This window comes from Lonchura striata, chromosome 22, assembly GCF_046129695.1.
Source record: "Lonchura striata isolate bLonStr1 chromosome 22, bLonStr1.mat, whole genome shotgun sequence".
Classification (NCBI taxonomy): Eukaryota; Metazoa; Chordata; class Aves; order Passeriformes; family Estrildidae; genus Lonchura; species Lonchura striata.
In genome coordinates this window covers 167,053-185,453 of record NC_134624.1, presented here as the reverse complement: position 1 = coordinate 185,453, position 18,401 = coordinate 167,053, and the positions used below count along the sequence as shown (strand labels likewise).

At 45.5% G+C, this 18,401-nt stretch overlaps 1 protein-coding gene across 2 annotated transcripts; it reads left to right on the top strand.

Annotated features, from left to right (window-relative positions):
* Nucleotides 1–1,760: 1,760 nt before the first annotated feature.
* Nucleotides 1,761–18,245, top strand: DOLPP1 (dolichyldiphosphatase 1). 2 transcript variants are annotated; one of them, XR_013341107.1, is made up of 9 exons: nucleotides 1,761–1,889; nucleotides 9,995–10,095; nucleotides 11,657–11,741; nucleotides 12,005–12,104; nucleotides 12,840–12,938; nucleotides 14,202–14,330; nucleotides 14,826–14,915; nucleotides 15,401–15,534; nucleotides 16,961–18,245. XR_013341107.1 is itself a non-coding variant. In XM_021551466.2 (8 exons), the coding sequence occupies exons 1-8, from the start codon at nucleotides 1,814–1,816 to the stop codon at nucleotides 15,435–15,437; spliced, it is 717 nt and encodes a 238-aa protein (XP_021407141.1). In that variant the 5' UTR covers nucleotides 1,761–1,813; the 3' UTR covers nucleotides 15,438–18,245. The 2 variants fall into 2 exon arrangements, 1 of the variants encoding a protein (XP_021407141.1); XM_021551466.2 differs by having other exon boundaries at nucleotides 15,401–18,245.
* The last annotated feature ends 156 nt before the right edge of the window (nucleotides 18,246–18,401 follow it).

Here is an 18,401-nt window from a genome sequence, read left to right as displayed (position 1 = left end):
GGTACATAGATCAAATATAATCCACTCTGCCAGCATAACTCTACATTCAATAGCTTGAAAAGGAGGAGATTTATTTAACTTGAATAATGAAAGGAGTAAATCACTCATGCTCCCTTATAGCAGTCTTCTGCGATGAACTGAGCTCCTGCCGTAAATATTTTCTCTTTCTTTCCGAATAATAAGACTTTAATGCTATTTTACTTCTTGAAATGTCAGCGAGAATGTCAGCTATGAAGAGCCTGTTGAAATTAATGGGACATAATCATAATTGAAGAGGGTATATTACAACTGCAGGAAAAGGAGTTTTCTACCCTTTTTGAAATCTTAATTAATGGGATAGAAATCCTGGTACATGTGCTTCCCTGACGCAAATTAAAGACAATCCCATGCCTCTGTTGATCACTTCTTGCAGGCCTCTTACATGTTTATTTTTCTTACACTTTATTTTTTTATATATTGAATTAACTTTGGTTGTTTTGTCTGAAGGTGGATTTGCCTTCTGAAAGCTTTTCTGTTCAATGCTGTTCCATGTTGTTCTTTTCCTGAGGCTTCCCAGGTAAGTCTTATTTCTGGGGTCACATGGGAACATTCCTTTTGGCTTGGTCTTCAAAGTGATTTCAGTAGTTAAAGGTATTTGTGGGGGAAAAAAAAAGTGTCACCTGGACTACGTGTTTGCCTGGCCTTTGCAGAATCTTTAAAGGATTTTCTGCCAGGACTTAGGAAGAAATTGTTCCCTGTGAGGGTGGGGAGGCCCTGGCACAGGTTGCCCAGAGAAGCTGTGGCTGCCACATTCCTGGAAGTGTCTGAAGCCAGGCTGGACAGGGCTTGGAGCCACCTGGGCTAGTGGAAGGTGAAATGAGATGGGCCTTAAGGTGCCCTCTCAAACACATCATTCTGAGATTTGATGACTTCAGGTTTTTATTTCCACGTGTGCACACCCACACGGGAGCTGCTCGTTCTTTACAGAGCTGGATATGATTCCTAAATGTTATTAAAAAAAAAATTCCAAATATTCACTTTCAACGGCTCTTGGACGTTAGCAGTGAATCACTTCTGTGTGGGGCAAAGAGAAATGTGCCTGGGGTAGGGCAGTGATGTAGGGCTGAATGTAGTAATACCCTTCTGAAATGAACGATTCTCATTTAATTTTTTTTTTTTAATTTCGGGTTTTTGCTTTGTTAGGTTTTTTTTTTTTTCGGTTTTTTTTTTTTTTATTTTTACAGCAACTGTGGCGGCAGCAGCAGGGTGTGAGGGCAGCCCGGGCGGCACCAGAGTGGGAACCCACGGGGTGTGAGGGATGTGAGAAGCCCGGGCTGTTCCCGCTGAGGTGTGAGGGGAACCTGGGGCGGGTCGGCCGGGGTGCAGGGATGTGAGGGGAGCCAGGGCGGTTCTCGCCGGGGTCTGAGGGGAGCCCAGCCCGGCCATTTTCCCGCCCAGCGCCCGCCTCAGCGCCCCGCGCCCGCCGCGATAGAGGCGCCGCTGATTGGCTGAGAACTGGCGCCAGGACGAGCTGCTGATTGGCCCATCCGCACGGCACCTCCGGCCAATGACAAAACGCTGTGCAGCCCGCCTTTCCTCCGACTGGCTGTGCCTCTCCCTGCGCCCGCCCACTGCCGGGCCGCGGTGCTGCCAGCCGATTGGCTGAGACTCTCCCCGGGCTGGATGTTTAATTGGGCTGTGCTGGGCTGCCCGGCGCCTCACCTGCCGCGCGCTGCCATTGGCCCATCGCTCCCCGCGCCCCCGCCCATTGGCTGCACCGCCCCTCAAGAGCGTCCCGATTGGCCGTAGCGGCCCGGCCCGGTATCCGGGTAAGATGGCCGCAGTCGGGGAGTGCTCGCTGCCCGCGCCGTGGCGGCCGGTCTCCCTCACTCACGTCGAGTATCCCGCAGGTAACGCTCCGTTTCGCCGCCGCCGGGCCTCCCCACCGCACCTCCGGGCGCGGCGGGCCTCTTCCCGCCGCCCCGCGGTTCCGCCGAGGGCCGCGCTGGCGGCTGCCAAATAGTGAGCCATTTAGCAGCCGGGCTGAGGCGGCAGGGCGCGCGTGCGCGTAGGGGGCGGCGAGGCGCTCTGCCAGATTGCGAGCCGCGGCGGGAGCGGCGCTGCGCATGCGCGCTGGGGACTCCGGGCTGGGGGGCTGCGGGGCGGGGGGCACGGGGAGCGGGACTGGGCTCGGGAATGGGCGCGGGGGGCGGCTCCGTCCCGGGGATCCCGGAGCCGCCCGGCCCTCCACTGCCGCCCTGCCCGCTCCATCCCGCCGCCCCTGCAGCGCTCTGGCCATGTGTGGTGCCCTCGGCTTCGAGGCGAGGGTCCCACCCACGGCGTGCAGCTCCCCGCTGCCGCCCCAGCAGCGTGCTGGTGTGGGTGTCACCTCCCTGCCCCGTGCGTGGGGGTCTGGCTCGCTGTGTCACCGTGCCAGCGGAGTCCGGGGGTTCTCGTGGCACCCCCGGGAGCGACGATGTGCCCAGGGTGGCCGTGTTCCCTGGGTGGGCTCGGCTGCCAAGGGAGCTGGGTGGCTGTGCTGGGAGAGGGGTGGCAGGATGTCCCTGTCCCAGTTGGATCTGGTGGTTTTTTCTGGGAGCGCTTTGGTCAGTCAGCGCTCAGGGAAATGCCCCGAGGACTCCAGGCACGGGGTGTTAGTGGCTCAGCTCTTGGCAAGGTGGGTTTGTGTCCTGGCAGCATTGAGGAGCCATAGGTGCCTGAGTGCAGGATGGGCTATTCCAGCTGGGACAGGTATGATCCACAAAGGTCCTGCACACCAGCAGCCCGACCCAGGTGGAATGAATTCCTGACGTGCAAGAGCAAATGGGTCTGTGTTTAGCTGGCATATGCCTAAGCTGCATCCCATCAGTATCTGTGGTTGTTTGGAGCTCCTGTGGGTGTTTTGTGCCGAGTTGGGTTTGGATTGTTACATTATATTGCTTGTTATAATCAGAGATAATAGAAAAATGGAGTGTCAGATTTATAGTATTAACCATTTGTTCAAAATCCAAATATGGTCTAATCACTCTTCTCAGTATTTCCACTTCTAGTGAGCCCCCAGCTTGCCATGGAGTGTTGCTGTATGTCCTGTTTCAGTAGGTGGATTTTAGTTCCTGATGAAAGCTTCTCTCATCAGTGCTATTCCTAAAGCTTTTAAAGTGCTTAGGGATCTTCTGGGTTGAAAGTGCCCGTTTAGCTAGGAGACTTGAAATGTGACAAGGCTGAAAAAATATCTGGCACTGGAGATACATTATTTCTTGGCCCTCCCCTTATGGCTGTTTCATGGTTTTCTGTGATGCTTTATATGAAATACTGGCATTTCCTTTTCTGTCTTGCATTTTCCTTTGCATTGTCAGTTCCTCTGCCATCCCCCTTCTCAAATATATTAATGTGTCAGTTTGGGAGAGATGGGGAATAATCTTGCCAGTAGTACTGATATGTTCATCTTTGTATCTTCTTATCTGAACCTAGCAGTATACACAGAGTGTCCTGTGCTCCATTTGTTGGATTGGTTTGGGAAATGAAGGTGGTGGAAATCGCTGTACGAGAGTTATCTATCAGATCTTGAACAAAGTGACATAACCTGGTTTTTTTCTCTTGGCGTTGAGAGATCTTAAACAGGAGGTGATGATTGTGTGTGGGGGTAAATCACCACCCAGCTTAGGGTTGTGTTTGGAGAGGATGGGCAATGTGTTTATCTTGGATAAAATGTGTTCATGAAAGCCTGTAAAGTGGAGACAAAGGACTAAAACAATAAAGTTTGTTAATTTATTTTCATAGAGTCATTTAAGTTGGAGAAGCCACTGAGATCACTGAGTCCAGCTGTTCCTCCAGCACTGCCAAGGCCACCACTAAACCCCATCCTCAAGTGCCACATTTACACAGATCTTAAGTCCCTCCAGGCATGGGGAGTCCACCACTGCCCTGGGTAGCTATGCCAGGACTGGACAGCACTTTCTGTGAAGAAGCTTTTCCTAATATCCAAGTTAGACTTCCCCTGGTGCAACTTGTGGGTGTTTCCTCTTCTCCTGTCCCTGTTCCCTGGGAGCAGAGCCTGATGCCTGTCCCCCAGCTCTCAGGGAGTTGTGCAGAGCCAGAAGGTTCCCCCAGGTCTCCTTTTTTCTCCAGGCTGAGTCCCCAGCTCCCTCAGCTGCTCTGGGTGCTCCAGGTCCTTCTCCAGCTCTGTTCCCTCCTCTGGACGTGCTTCAGCCCCTCAATGTCTTTCTTGTTGTGAGGGCACAAACTGACCCCAGGATTTGAGGTGAGGCCTTAGCAGTGTCCAGCACAAGGAGATTCGGTGTCATCAGTGAACTGAGAGTGCACTCAATCTCCTTGTCCAGATCATTAATAAACATGTGAAACAGAACCTGCCTCATAACTGAGCCCAGCCCCAGCTGGATTTAGCTCCATTCCCCACCAATCTGCACCTGGACAGGTTTTTTTTATCTGGAAAACAGAGCACCTATCCAAGGTGTGGATGTTCTCCAGGAGAAGACTGTGGAAAGCAGTGTTAAAGGCTTTACTAGGTCAAGGTAGACAACGTTTTGGTCTAAAATAATGACTTGCAGTAAACCATAGGTCTGATGCTTTTACCTGGATTTGGGAAAAGTGCTCTTAACTTTATTTAGAAAGCTGTTTCCCTTCAGCCTGGGCACATCTGAACTCCAGGTCCATAAAGTGCCTAGATAATGCATATTTATAAAGGAGTGATGTTGGCAGCATGCTCAGCACAGTGGAGTTAATGTAGCCTTGTGCTGCTGAGAGGGTCGGAATGAGAAATAGATCCTGCTTTTACCAACATCAATTATTAAGTTGTCTTGGCATGTCATGCACTGTTCTGTGGCAAACAGCTCTGGCTCTTGGCTGATCCCAGAGGCTGCTGAGCTGCTGTGGCAGCCACCTCTGAAAATCTCACATTTTTAAAGATTTCCAGTGCAGAATCCCAGCTTTCATCTGCCATGGGTGACCATCCTGGGACTGGGTAAAAAGCTGTCACTGCTGATTTCTGCCTGGCAGTCAAAGCCTGGATTTGGGCTTCTGCTTCTAATTGTGAAGGGGAGAGATGTCCCAGAAAGGTGCTCCCTGTTCTGATCTAATGTTTCCTTATCAATAGTGATACATCAGATCCATCCTTAGTTGCTTGTGTAGCTGTCCAGCTCTCCAGGGCTTTCTGTGATGTCCGCTTTAAGCAAAATAAATGAAAAACAGCAAATGAATGCTGTGGTAATCAACTGCAGACTGGTCTGAGGAATGGAATCTTGGAGACCTGACTGAAATACTACCCATAGGGAATGTTAGGATTAAACATAGGGAGAAAAAAAATGGCCATGGCAGTGCTGCCTGTGTGTGCTAAAGCATGCTGCTGCAGAGGACAGCCTGTAAAAATATCCTGATGCTGCTTTCAGAATTTTTTGATTCTGGAGCATTTCATATTACCAGCTCTGCTTTGGTGAGACCAAGGAATCATCTGGCATAGTATCAGGTTGCTGGCAGGTTGGCAGGAATAATGCTTCTTCCCTATGTCCTTCCAGTAATGAGCTGGTGATTGCATCAGGACTATTAAGTCCTTTGATGGATGTATAAAAACTGTATCTCTAAGTGTTCTTTGAATCCATTTCCGCTTTGGATCTCACGGTATCTCTGGCATTGAGCTTTGTAGCTTAATGTGGTTGTTGCTTCTTTTCTGTTAAGTCCACTGTTCAGTAATTTTATCAAACACTCTCATGTGCAGTGAGAGGCAGCAATTGTTTGCTATCAATTTCTCCATATAATTAATGACTTTAAGGAACTGTTGTATCATCTGTTTTCCTTTTTCAGCTGAAAATCTGATTTATTTGATGTTTTCTGAATGGCTGCTGTTGCATACTTATCTTTGTCCCCATTCTATTTGCCTTTTCTGTGTGTACTCTCCCTTTTTAGCTGGTGAGACCACAATTGCATAATAAATTTTTGTAGTGCTGTAACAGTAACTTCTGTTGTGCTCTTAAAAAAGATTCTTCTTGCTTTTTTGACTACTGCAGAACACTGGATGCTACTCTGAAGGTATTGGCAAACAACTGAGTCTGAGGGTTTTTGTTTGATAACAACTGAACTAAATCCTGTCATGTCATGGGTATAATTAGGGTTGTTTTTTCCCGTATGCATTGCTTTGCATGGGATGACTTTGTGCTGCAGACTTAAAACTCATCTTCAGGGACTTCCTGCCTGTAGGGTGAGTTTCACTGGAGAAACATTGAGTTCCTGGTTTGTTTGGGTTTTTTATTATTATTTGGAGAAAAGAAAGAAAACTTCCTCTCTTCAGTGCAGCTGGGATTCTTAGAGCTCTGGGACTTTCTGGACCTTCTCACACTGGACAAATTCTTTAAGGAGAGAAACCTGGTGTGCCAAACCTTTTCTCTGCAGAATGACAGACTATTCCCACTTTCTCCAGGATGTTTCCTATAGCCAGGCAGAGTTGGAGGGGCAGGTGTGCAGAATCAGTCAGCGGGTAAAGAGGTTCAAAGGTGCTGTGTCTGTGCTTTGGCTCAGCAGTTCTTGCTGCTGTTCAGTATCAGCACATGCAGCTCCTATAGGAATGTTTGTTCTGATCACCCTCCTGTTGGCTCTGTGCAGGCTGGGAGCTCACAAGTCAGGGCTCATTCCAGAGCTAAGCAGTATCTCTTAGAAGAAGCAGATCCCACTCTTGTTTGGCTGCTTTAATGCAGGGTTTATGTTGAATTTCCCTGCAGAAGGTATGTCTAATTCCTGCCTTTATGCCATAATTTAAAGCCTCCTGCAGATATTATTGCTGTCCCACAGCTCGTGTTATGGGGATATACACAAGCAGAAGAAATTACTCTTTCATATAATGAATATTTAGTGGTGTAAATGCCCATGACACACATATACGGCATGTTGTCTGTGCAACTTGCACATTTGCCCTTAGCCAAGAACTCACAACCAGTGGCAGTGCCACAAATAGATCCTTCAATAGGAAGTGGTGGTGGCAAAGCTCAGTCTTGTGGTAGGATGTGGTTGGGGGCTGTTGATTCACATTTTTATGTCCTATACAGGTTAAGTAGATGTGGTGAAGCTCAGCTATTTCCACTGACAGGATGCTGGGTAAAATGTTGAATTGGAGCAGAAGTAGATGCTGAATGAAGGCTGAAAAAAATAGCGTGTGTCTGAGCTATGTATAGTGCTGCACGTACTTATCTCTTGGCTGCTCAAAAATGGGGTAGTTGCATCCTTTATTTTTTCTTTTTGAGCTCCAAATAATGTCCAGGGGAAGCTGGACTGTAAAGCAGAATTTAAAACTAAACGAAACCCAAGATATATATTAAGTAGATTCTCCTTTTGCATTTTTGCACAGATTTTGTCTCTGTTCCTGCTAATTGGATGAACTGCTTTAAAATTCCCAAGTGCAGTAAATTAAAGGAAAATTAATTTTTTATTAAAAAAAGCAGGGGTGCTGCTTGCTAGATCTGACTGGACTTTAAACTGTGGCTCTCCTGCACGTCTCCTTTCCCTGGGAATAAGTCTCGGAGCGCACTGGAGCGTGAGAGGAGACAGGAGTGACAGAAGTAATCACGCTCCAAGGCCCCTGGAGCGCTGAGCAGCGCTGGCCTTTCTCTCAGAGCTCCCTTTGCCTCCTCCGCTGGGGATTTCCAGTCCTTTCCGAGGTTTAGTCACTGAAGCTCTGCCTTAAGCTGCTGATCCCGTTTGTGATGGCACTAGTGTGTTCCTGGGCTGCCTTCAGTTAGTACCCAGCTGTTTATTTGCCTCCTCTGTAGGAAAAGTGGCTTCAGAATGTGGCTGTGTTTAATTGCCATTAGCCACAGGAACGTGGAGTACTATTAGTGATATCTGCTCTAAATGGACTGCTGAAATATTTGAGGAGCTTTGTAGGCACATCTGGGAGTGATGGTGTCTGGTTCCCCTCTCAGGTGTTGTTTCTGTGCTTGTGAAGTCTGGGTGATTTGATTTATTGGGAATGTTATCATGTAACATAACGGAGGATTTTGAGTTTGCTGCTGATGATCCTATTTAAATTAAAAGACTACTTGTTTAAATACCTTTCCACCATCTGCACAAGAAGTGGAACCATCTGAGAAGATAAATAATCTGGTTTGGTTTCTACTTGACAAAATTATGGCTTTTAGAGTGTAAGTGCTAAGCCTTTATGTACTGTGGATTAACAGAGTGAGTGATCTGAAATGTGGTGATCTCTTGATGATGAGCTCTCTTTATTTGGTAATGCTGGAATTGAGACTTTTGGAAAGTATTCCTCAGGCCTTCAGGGTAGTTTAATTGTATCTTAACAAGGTGGCTTTTCTCATGAATTCCCTCATCATTGATGACAGAACTAATTTTGTTGAGAGTCTGTGATTTTTGTAAAACCATATGGGGCTTGATTGTCTATTGCCAGGTAACTGGTACCGTCACTTACATCCCCTTTGTGTTACCATAATCCATTGCTTTGGGAGCATTTGGAACACACCTGATGCAAGGCAAACCTGCCATATGGAGCAAGAAGAGTTTCAAATTCAGTGATTTCCAATGCTTTGCAGGTTAAAACCAAAGCAGAACCTCACTTCAGGGGAAACCCAGCATGCCTGGGAGTTTTGTCCTCCAAATCTTCCTCCTTTCACCTGACTCCTGCTAGTAATCCTTGCTGATGATGTTGCTGGTTCCCAGTTTAACCCAGAGTTTGAAATTACAGAGGCTTCCATACCTGGTGTAACCACAACTATGTGGCAATAACATCAGCAGCATGAACTTTGTTGTAAAGAGGCAATAACTTGTTTTTTTTTATCAGTTCCACCACTCAGAGGCTGAGGTTAAAGTCCTTTTTGCCAAGTGCTGCTTTGAAATGTGGGTGCGTGGGCTGGGGAGACTGGGTGTCTTGCAGTGGAATTGATCTAGGAATGAGTCCAATGCTCAGACTTGCAGTGGCATCCTGTTTCCTTTTGAGAGGAGGGAAGAAGGGCAAATTTATGTGGGGGCTGAGCCTTTTGTGTTCAGTGATGGGATGGAGAGGATCTGGTCTGTGAGAACCAATACTCAACCATCTCTTCTGTTGCTTGCTTTGTTCGTACAACGAGTTTGTGGTGACTTCTGTATTTAAAGATTTTCTGGCAGACATCTCTCCCTCTTCTCATACAAATTGCTGATGTTGGAGCAAAATTGCTCTGATAATTTTTTATGTCCTCGGAATTTGTGCTGACATCTTTTCTCCAAATACTTCTGTATGCATCCCTTTTGGGGAAGAGAGGCAAGAGAAACTTGGTTCAAAATGCACAGCTGCTCCTTACTGTTGCTGCCCACTTCTGTGTCTCTTGTAGTTCAGAATAAAGGTTTTGAGGGACCTTATGACCTCTGTGAGGTCCCATTGCTACTCCCTGATTCTCTCTGGGGAATAACTAGACTGTTAATTATTTGGGTTGGAGGCCCAAATCCCCCTCTGTGTGGTACAAGTGGGCTATTGGTTAAAAAGGCAGAGTTTCCTTTATTTCCCTGACATCTCCTGCTATGTTTAGCTATTTATTTCCTTCCCATTTTGCTAATGCTGGTGTTCATGCAGACACATGGTGAGACAGATTAGGAAGCTGATCCAGCTGAAAACTAACCCATTTTAGTGAGGGAGTGGGAAAGGATTTGTTTGGGGACTGTTTTCTGGCTCAGAGAAGAAATAGGAATGAGGGGAAGGGAAAGATGCTGCCTCTCTTGCAGCAGCCTGTGCTCATGTTGGATTAAAGTGTCTATGGGCTCACATCCATGACTATTGCTGTAAACTGGTTGGCAACAATTGCTGCTGAATGATTCCAGACTCCTTTCATCCCTGATTTTGAACCTGTTTGGAAGCACTGCTGTCTCCCTGCCTCAGCTCCTCTGTCATTCTGGAACACGGGGACTTGCTGCACTGCTGAGTTCACCCCCTGCTCTGTGATGCATGCCTCTGACTGACCCCTGTTGTGGTGGCAAGCAAGTACCTGTGAAGTTCACACTGATTGGTTTCTTTTCTTTGTTTCCCCAGGTGATTTCTCTGGCCAGCTTTTAGCTTATTTGAGTCTCGGTCCAATATTCATTATTGTTGGCTTTGTAACACTCATCATATTCAAGAGAGAGCTTCACACGGTGAGTCTTTCTCTCCCTTCCCAGCCTCTCCTTATGAGAAAAGTCTTTTCCTTTGTCACCTGGGGCTTCTGTATTCACACTTCTTTTTCTCTCTAAAAGGAGCAAGCTGAGGAAAGCCATCTTCCTGTCAGGGAACAGCAGGAGACACTTAGCACCCGTACCAGGTTAAAAGGCTGCTCAGCCTTTTCTGACTTCTCTGTTATACTGGTGTGTTTTGGACGTTATCTGTCCAGAACCATGCAGGGAGATGTCTGAGGAAGTACAGAATGCTGTTGCAGAGTGGGAACACTCACAAGATCCAGTAGGATCATAGCACTGGGCAGTAGATGCAGGAAATGGTGTGTGTAACTCAGGGAGATGCACTTTCTTGGAACTACTGAGGCAGAAAAGGGGATAAAAATAAAACCTAAAGCTTTCTAAGGGAGTGGATCTGTCTTTAAGGGTTGTTTTTCAAATGTGAGTTGAATACCAGGGGTAGAAGAGACTTGTTTCAATCCAAATTCTTAAAATGCTGTTTATCTGCTCTGCCAGGTAGTTGGGAATCGGTGTCATGGATAAACTCCCTCTAGGATATATAAACCTCTTGTAACATTTGTCTTCAGTAAACAGATAAAACAGGGGCCACTGAAAGGATTTCGAATGTAGGGCAACAGTGTCATGGGAACCAGTGGCCCAAGGGACCTGGGAATAGGATTTTTAACTAGGGAAGGCAGCTGTTCAGTTTTGACAACTCAAAGGTTTTGTGTTGGTCCAAAAGAGAAAAGGAGTAACTACTGCACAGATTTATGGGTTTCTCAATACAGGGTTTTGTTTGGTGTTGGTAACGAGACAAGTGTTAAGGTTGATTCTCAGTTCTTCATGTGGGAAGTCACCACTGGGCTGGAGAGAGACACTGGCTGACTTGTAACAGCCTGATCTGTGGCTCAGGATGTGGAGTGAAAAATTGCTTTATCATGTGGAATGGGACTGAGTGCTAAGGAGGCAGTGTCATCATCAGCTGGGAATTTGATCACAGCAGCAGGACTAATTCAGAGGAGGTGTACGAACTGTGAAGTTGAAGAGTGAAAATAAATGCTACCAGGTCTGGCTTAGCTCAAAATGTGAATTCATCTTAGACTGAAGACAGCAGCTTCAAGATGAAAATATTCATAGAGGGAAAAGCCAGAAAGCCTAGAAAGTCAACTTTGTTTTAAACTGTTTAGCCAAATAACAGTGTCTGTACTCCCCCTGTTGGTCACCGGGAAAAGCCAGTTCCCAAAAACCTGCCCTAATAAAAAAGGTCACTTTTTACACTCGCTGGTACAAGGTGCTGGCAGAAATGCTCTACTGTGTCATTTTTGTCTTTCTTTGTATCAACTGCTGAAAAGCTGCATGTACACAATATGTTGCCAAATAGAAAGTGAGATGAAAATAAATGCTTTTCTTCTCAGGTACAGAATTTGGAAGCCATTGGTTTTAACTCTAGTAGTCAAAAAAGAAAATTAGAAACATAATGTTTGGGGTTTTGTCAACAGAGAGAGCCTGGTAAGTAGAAGATGACACAGCTGTCTTGCCTTCACAGATCTCTTTCTTGGGAGGGCTGGTGTTCAACGAGGCAGTGAACTGGTTAATAAAAAATGTAATCCGGGAGCCTCGGCCGTGTGAAGGTAGAGTATGGACCTTGAGTGTGGTGATGTCAGGGGAGTTCTGGGTGGAATGCTGACTGTGGGGGGGTTTAGAGGGGTTTTTCCCCTTTGCCTTACATTGGCTGTGGATGTTTGGGTGTAAAAAGGCTGACAGAGCCTCCTGAGCAGGAACATGTCCTGTGGACTTTCTGCATGCTCCAGCAGCATGGTCTGGCTTCACATCTGGAGTGTTCCAGCTACTGACCATACCTCTTGACCATATTCTTTTTTTCTTCTCTTCCCAGAAGCCCATTCAACAGTGACCACAAAATATGGGATGCCATCCAGTCACTCCCAATTCATGTGGTTTTTCTCTGTCTATTCCTTTCTGTTCCTTTATTTAAGGTAAAAATTCCAGGTCAGGTTTTGACTGTTAATATGTTGAAATGCCTGAAATGGGTGGCTCCCTTGCTAGATGCCACGTGAGTGGGATAATGGAACTATATCTAAGGACCTGCACAATTTATTGTGGTTCAGGTGGGATTGGAGCATGTCTGTCTCAATCTGAATGTAGGACTGGAGTTTCTTTTTCTAAGCTGTGATGGTGCCCCAGTGTGAGGGAGCAGGTGGGGGATAGGGAGGAGAAATGAAGAGCTACTTTCTCATTTTGTCTCAGTTTCAGAAGGGTTATCTACAATCTTTTGGATAATACCAGCTGTCCACTTGCATGACTTTTTAGTTGACTTCCCTTACCAAGTACTGGGTTTACTTGTGCTTTAATGAAATTCTTGCTGGGTCATGGCTCTGTATGTGGAGGAAGACAAAACTCACAGCTCCTCCTGGCTCTGTGGGTGATGGAGGGACTCTCTTAGCTCCCTGTTGCATGTGCTCAGCACATGCCTCTCACATCAGTGTGAGCATCCTGCCTTCCATCACAGCAGTCCCTGTTCACAGCTGGAGAGGAACACGTGTGGCTTCTTACCTGTTCTTTAACTGCTGCCAGTGGGACAGATTGCTGCTGGAATGGGATTGAGCTGCCCATGACCCCAGTGGAGTAAAGCTTTCCTAGGGTTTCAGAGGGAGGGAGGTCAGGACTGCTCAGCTCCCTGCCCTGTGCTGATGGCTTTCCATCTCTTTCAGAATGCACCAAACAAACAATGCGAGGTTTCTGGATTTACTATGGAGACATGTGTTGTCCATCTGCCTCGTCACAGTGGCTTTGCTAGTCTCATATAGTAGGTATGGAGCAACTGTTTCTCTTCTGCTCTCATACAGCCTCATGGCCTGTCCCAGCCAGCAGCCCTGGCATTCCTTATCCTGCCTTTCCCACCTCATTCTCCACTGGCTGTACGAGTCAGAGCTTTGTAGAAGTGTTGCCATGAGACTCAATAAATAAAAGTTCTACGTGCGTGGTGCTTCACAGAAGCATTTACAAAACCCCAGATAAACTGAGCTTGTGCCAATTTCCCACAAGCTCCAGTGCTATGCTCCATCCACCCTCACTGCCTCGCCCTCTTTGCAGCATTAAGTGTGGAGGCATTGCCCCATGCCTGGGCACACCAGCATCTGCAGCATGTGGATCACTACAGTTGATCAATCCCACTGTTTTACTTGAGTATTAGTTAATCAAAACATTTATAGCTGTTGGCTTGCAAGATTTAGTTATATTGAGATGGATGAAGAAAATGGAACTGTGATCATGATTTTTTTTTTTTTTTCTCTTTAGTAGAGTAAATGTAAAGTGAGCTCCAGCGATTGGAAAAACAGACAAATTCAAGCTAGAAATAGGGTCACATTTTCCACAGGAAAGTAATTACCTGTTGGCACAATTGACTGTACTCTACAGCTGATTACTTATTACTAATTATTTTAAAAGCCTGACAGGACAAATTTGTCAGAGTTATATGGTCTAATTAAAACAAAATTAGAGGAAATCAAGTGACCTATGTTAGACAGAAGGTCAGATAAGATGATCACAATTTTGAATGTAGCTTGTGCACACATATGACAGGCCAACAGTGCAGCTCTGAGTGGCTGCAGTCAAATGAGCACATTGGTTATGCAACCTCTGTGCCTGTCACATTGGAGAGCACCAAAATCACAAAATAAAAATGCTGTCCATGTTCTTAAAAGCCTTTAAGCCCCAGCTTTGCTTTAGTGGCCTAGAGGCGACTTGTCCTGTTACTGCCTTTGGAAAAGTCTCTTGTGGGAACTTACAGTATTAGTTCTTCAGCTGATCCAAAGATGGATGAAGAATGTGGAGAGTTATTGAGTTAGGCTCAAACTAGAAGTGCTCCAAGCTGAAACTGCTGTAGCAGGGAAGAATTTTCTCCATCTTTCCCCCCCACTATTTTTGCCAGCTTTTTACTGAAAAAAGACACCACTTTTAATGTCTGGAGGATAACTTACACCCATGTCTGTGGGTCCAGTGACACCTCAGCTCACGAGTCTTGGCTCCTTTTGTTTTAAAGCCTGTCTGGTGACTCTTCTCTTCCACTGCAGGGTTTATTTGCTTTACCACACCTGGAGCCAAGTCCTATATGGAGGTGTGGCAGGAAGCATCATGGCCATAGCCTGGTTTGCCTTCACACAGGAGATCCTAACTCCCCTCTTCCCGAGGATAGCTGCGTGGTAAGTCTCTTTATTCGTGGAGGTTTGTTATGGATGATAGAAATGAGAATTCCTGGGCTCTGTCCCAGTTTTGCATACTGTTGTGTAACCTACTTTGTTCCTCCATGTTTTCTTGTGCATGCATATGTACAAAGGATCATATGTCCTTGATAAGGGTGGGGAAGAGGGAATTCAATCAATTGCATTTTGTAAAGCCCTGCTAAAGCTGTGAGGTGTGGCAGCCTGCTGGAGGAGCTTTGCAAGATGAACAGCAGACCTTTCTTAATGAATGTCTAATGACCTAGTCAAATTGCAGAGCTATTTGCATGTAACATAGTCTGCAAATATTGCATAAGGAAATAAAAAAGAGGTTTTTTAAAATGTAACGAAGAAGCCTTTTGACAGCCTAAGTGATAGAACATTACTGTTAAGGAGAGCAGGTTTTTTTTGTTTTTAATCAAAACTCCAGCGAAGAAAGTCTTACTATTGTCCTTTGTCCACATTGTCCTTTTTCAGGCCAATTTCAGAGTTCTTTTTAATCCGAGATACCAGCCTCATTCCTAACATCCTGTGGTTTGAATACACAGTCACGAGAGCAGAAGCAAGGTAAGTTCTGTTGGGAGTGGAAGAGCTGTTGCTGCTCTGAACTTTCAGATGCAGTTATTAATTAATTTTCTGATATGTAGCTGATAATTTTTGGCTCCTGTGGGTAGAATAGCTCGAAGTAAGGAAATACCAAGTTGTGGATTAATGATTGTACCTGAAAGGTGAGTCTGGAGAGGGTGTGATTTAAGAATTTAATCTCATTTAAGTAGCACTTCAGCTCCCTGGCTTATGGATTTTGCAAGGAGTTGTATATAATCTTGCATCCACACGTGAGCTTGTGTACACTGAAGATGGGATGGGTGTTCTGGGAGTGTGGGGAGAGGGAAGGGCTGATCAGCTTAGTGGGTATGGCCTGGGGCACTTTGGTTTTGCGTGGAGCTAAGCAGAGGCTTAATTTGATCCTCCTGTATTTCCCTCTGGTTTGTGCAGCCCCCTGGCATGGGGCTGGGGTCCCCTGTGTCACCTGTGCCTGTGTTGCCTTGCAGGAACAGACAGCGCAAGCTGGGTACGAAGCTGCAGTGACGGAACGCGGGGACCTGGGCGCGCTTCAACGGAGCCAGACAAGAGCAGAGACCTGGGAGCAGCAAGGAGCCTTTTAACAGATGGACCAAAGGAACAGGCAGGGACCATACCCAAAACCTGAAAGCCTTTGCTCTGCTTTAGCAGCTAAGCTGGATGCTCCCTGATGCATGTGGGACTGTGCAGGAGTAGAAACTCATTTTGAACACAGATGCACATGGTTGGATGTACCATCGTGTCTACGTCAGGGGAGGGGGGAGAAAATGCCTGGTGTCGTGTTCGGGGGAGGGAAAACCAAAAATGAATCCTTTCTGTGACTTTTTTTTTCAGCATGAAATATACACACTATTTATTTATTTTTTTAAATGGAACTATTGTTTATGGGGTGGGTGAGGCGTTGACTGTGTGTTTTGCTTTTTTTTTATTTTCTTTGGAAGAAGATGACAAAACTAATCTCAAGTTGGTCATGTTTAATTAGGGCTTTTAATTCTTACATGCTTATTAGGAGGGAGGGGATCTAGGAGGGGTGATCTAGACAGAGGGAGAGAAAGACTTTCCTTTCTGCAGTCAGTTTGCAAGATCAAAATCAATTCCAACTGTACTTTGTACAGACAAAGACAGACTATAAAGATCTGATTTTTAACACTAGTGACAGTTCTACAGGGAATCATGGACGGATACCAATTAAGGGGAGTGTGTGTGTAAAACAAAGGAAAAACACAAATATACTGACTCTTATTTTTTTCCACTGCTGCTCCTGTTGTGTAATTAGCAAGAGTGTCCTTTTCAGAGTCTCTTCTAGGTGGCAAGATTATCATACATATCTCACATTATTCCATCTCTTCCTTTATACTTTTATTATCTCAGGGTTGCTGTGATCTGTACAGCTTTTGTTGTACTGAGGGCACTGGGAAGCCCGTTGGTTATAAGCAGTGCTGTGCTCCAGTGAGAGTCAGCCCAAAGCCTTACAAAATTCAGTTGCTGTTCTCTGTCTTAAGCACTGGATTTTTTTTTTCTGTTAAAGCTTAAGGAAGGGATTTTTAAGAATGAACATAGTGACAACCACAAATGAACAAGGCAAATGACTAATAATTAACTCAGCTGTTCTCTGAATTATTCCTTGAAGAGTCCTGTTAGACTCCATCCATGAAATCCAAGTAGGGAACTTGTCCTAGCAGAGGCTCCTGCTAGTTATCACAGTAGCTTGGTTGGGGTTCTGCAGCTGTAACCTTGAATGCTGAACTCCTGCAAGCGAGTTTTGCTTTCCATCCTTCTTCCATTCCGATTCTCCGTCTGGCCGGTGGCGCTCTGGATGCTGTGTCTCTGTGGGAGTGTGCCTGCCATCTCTGTGTGCTGGTGATGCCTACGACCTCTGTGACCCATGAGTTGACCTGGCAAGGGCTATACTCAAAGTGCTTCAGGGCTGTGCATGGACACTTTCTGTATTTCTAGTATATAATGCAGCAGTTCAAGTGTAACTACAGAGAAGTATTTATTCAAAGCACAATTGACTTGAACTTTCACAGATAAAGGACAGCTTCTGAACTGGCTCAAAGGTCATCGGTGTGCCTTCGATGCAGTCATGAGCAGAGGTAAAATGACTGTCACATCTCAGTCTTGCTGCTTGTTTTACTATCTCCACTTTAATCAGACTCCTGCATTATAATGCTGCTTTAAGTGAGATTTTTTTTTTCTGTTCATCCTGGTTATTTTTTTTTTTTTTTTAAGTTTTCATCTGTGCCTGTTGCTATAGGAGTTTGTGTTTGTGTGGAGTGGGAGCTGCTGTTGGACACCCTGAGTATAAACTGTAGAAAGTGATCCTGATTCAGATCAGGAATGAAGGCTGTTTAAATTTCTGTTTAAATAGCTACGGGTAGTAAATTAACTGTTTCCAGTTGGTACAGTAAGTATATATATTCTTTTAGGAACTGTTTAGTACTTGCATAACATAAGCAATCCTGTAACATCTGAAGGACCCGAGCACTGGATCTGCTTTGAAGGTGCATCATAATAAAGAGGCATCTTGCACCTTTCACAAGGACATTTGATCTGCCTTAGATCAGCTCTGTTGGGATGAGACAGGACATGAGATAGGTCCTGTGGCATGGTGGTACCATATGTTTCAGTTTGAAAACTGGTACTTATGTCTTGCAAAACCATTCATTTTCTCTTTATATCTCTTGTAAGCGTACTGACAAAGCCAGAATAGTGATCACACCTCTCTTCCAAGGTCACTGAAGGAGTGGACTGTTTCAAGAGTGGTTAGCACTTCCCCAACCTCTTGAGCTGTTACAACAGACTGCTGGAAAAAATAAATATATGGAAACACCTACTGAGCACAGGGGGAAGAGAGTTCATCTCCCCATGGAGAGCAGTGCAGTGTAAAAAGCTGTTCCACTTCATGTTGCCTTCAAACCCAAGTTTCCTACAGTAATTCTTAGGAGTGAGGGAGAGGAAGAAGAGTTCTTGTAAGACACTGTAATAAACTCACCTCTGTTCTCTCCGAGTTATTTGTAACCTGCATCTCCTGCCTACTTTTGCTGTACCTTTTCAGAAATCTTTGCAATACTTGATATACAATAGAAATTCCTTAGCAATTCTGTGGATTTTCTTAACTAAATGGTGCTGTGCAGGAAAAAGATTTGAGCCCTGCCTTATTATCCTACACTTGTATGAAGTCTTCTGCCACTAGTTTTCTGAAATTGAATGTTTTCTTTGGAATATGTGGCTTTGCAAGCAGATGCTTTCTCTTCCTCCCCTGTACTCAAGGGGGCTGGATGGAGATATGACAATAAAAGGAAGGTGACAGAATGCTGTGGTTCAATGTTCTTGCTATCCCCACACAAACATTGTCCCATTAAGGGCAGTTATGTAACTTCTGCAGTGTTTAAGGAGATTTAAGCCTTTTTGTAGCATTTATCTGTTTATTGTGTCCCAGTTAATTTAACAAACATTTCCAAACTTTGC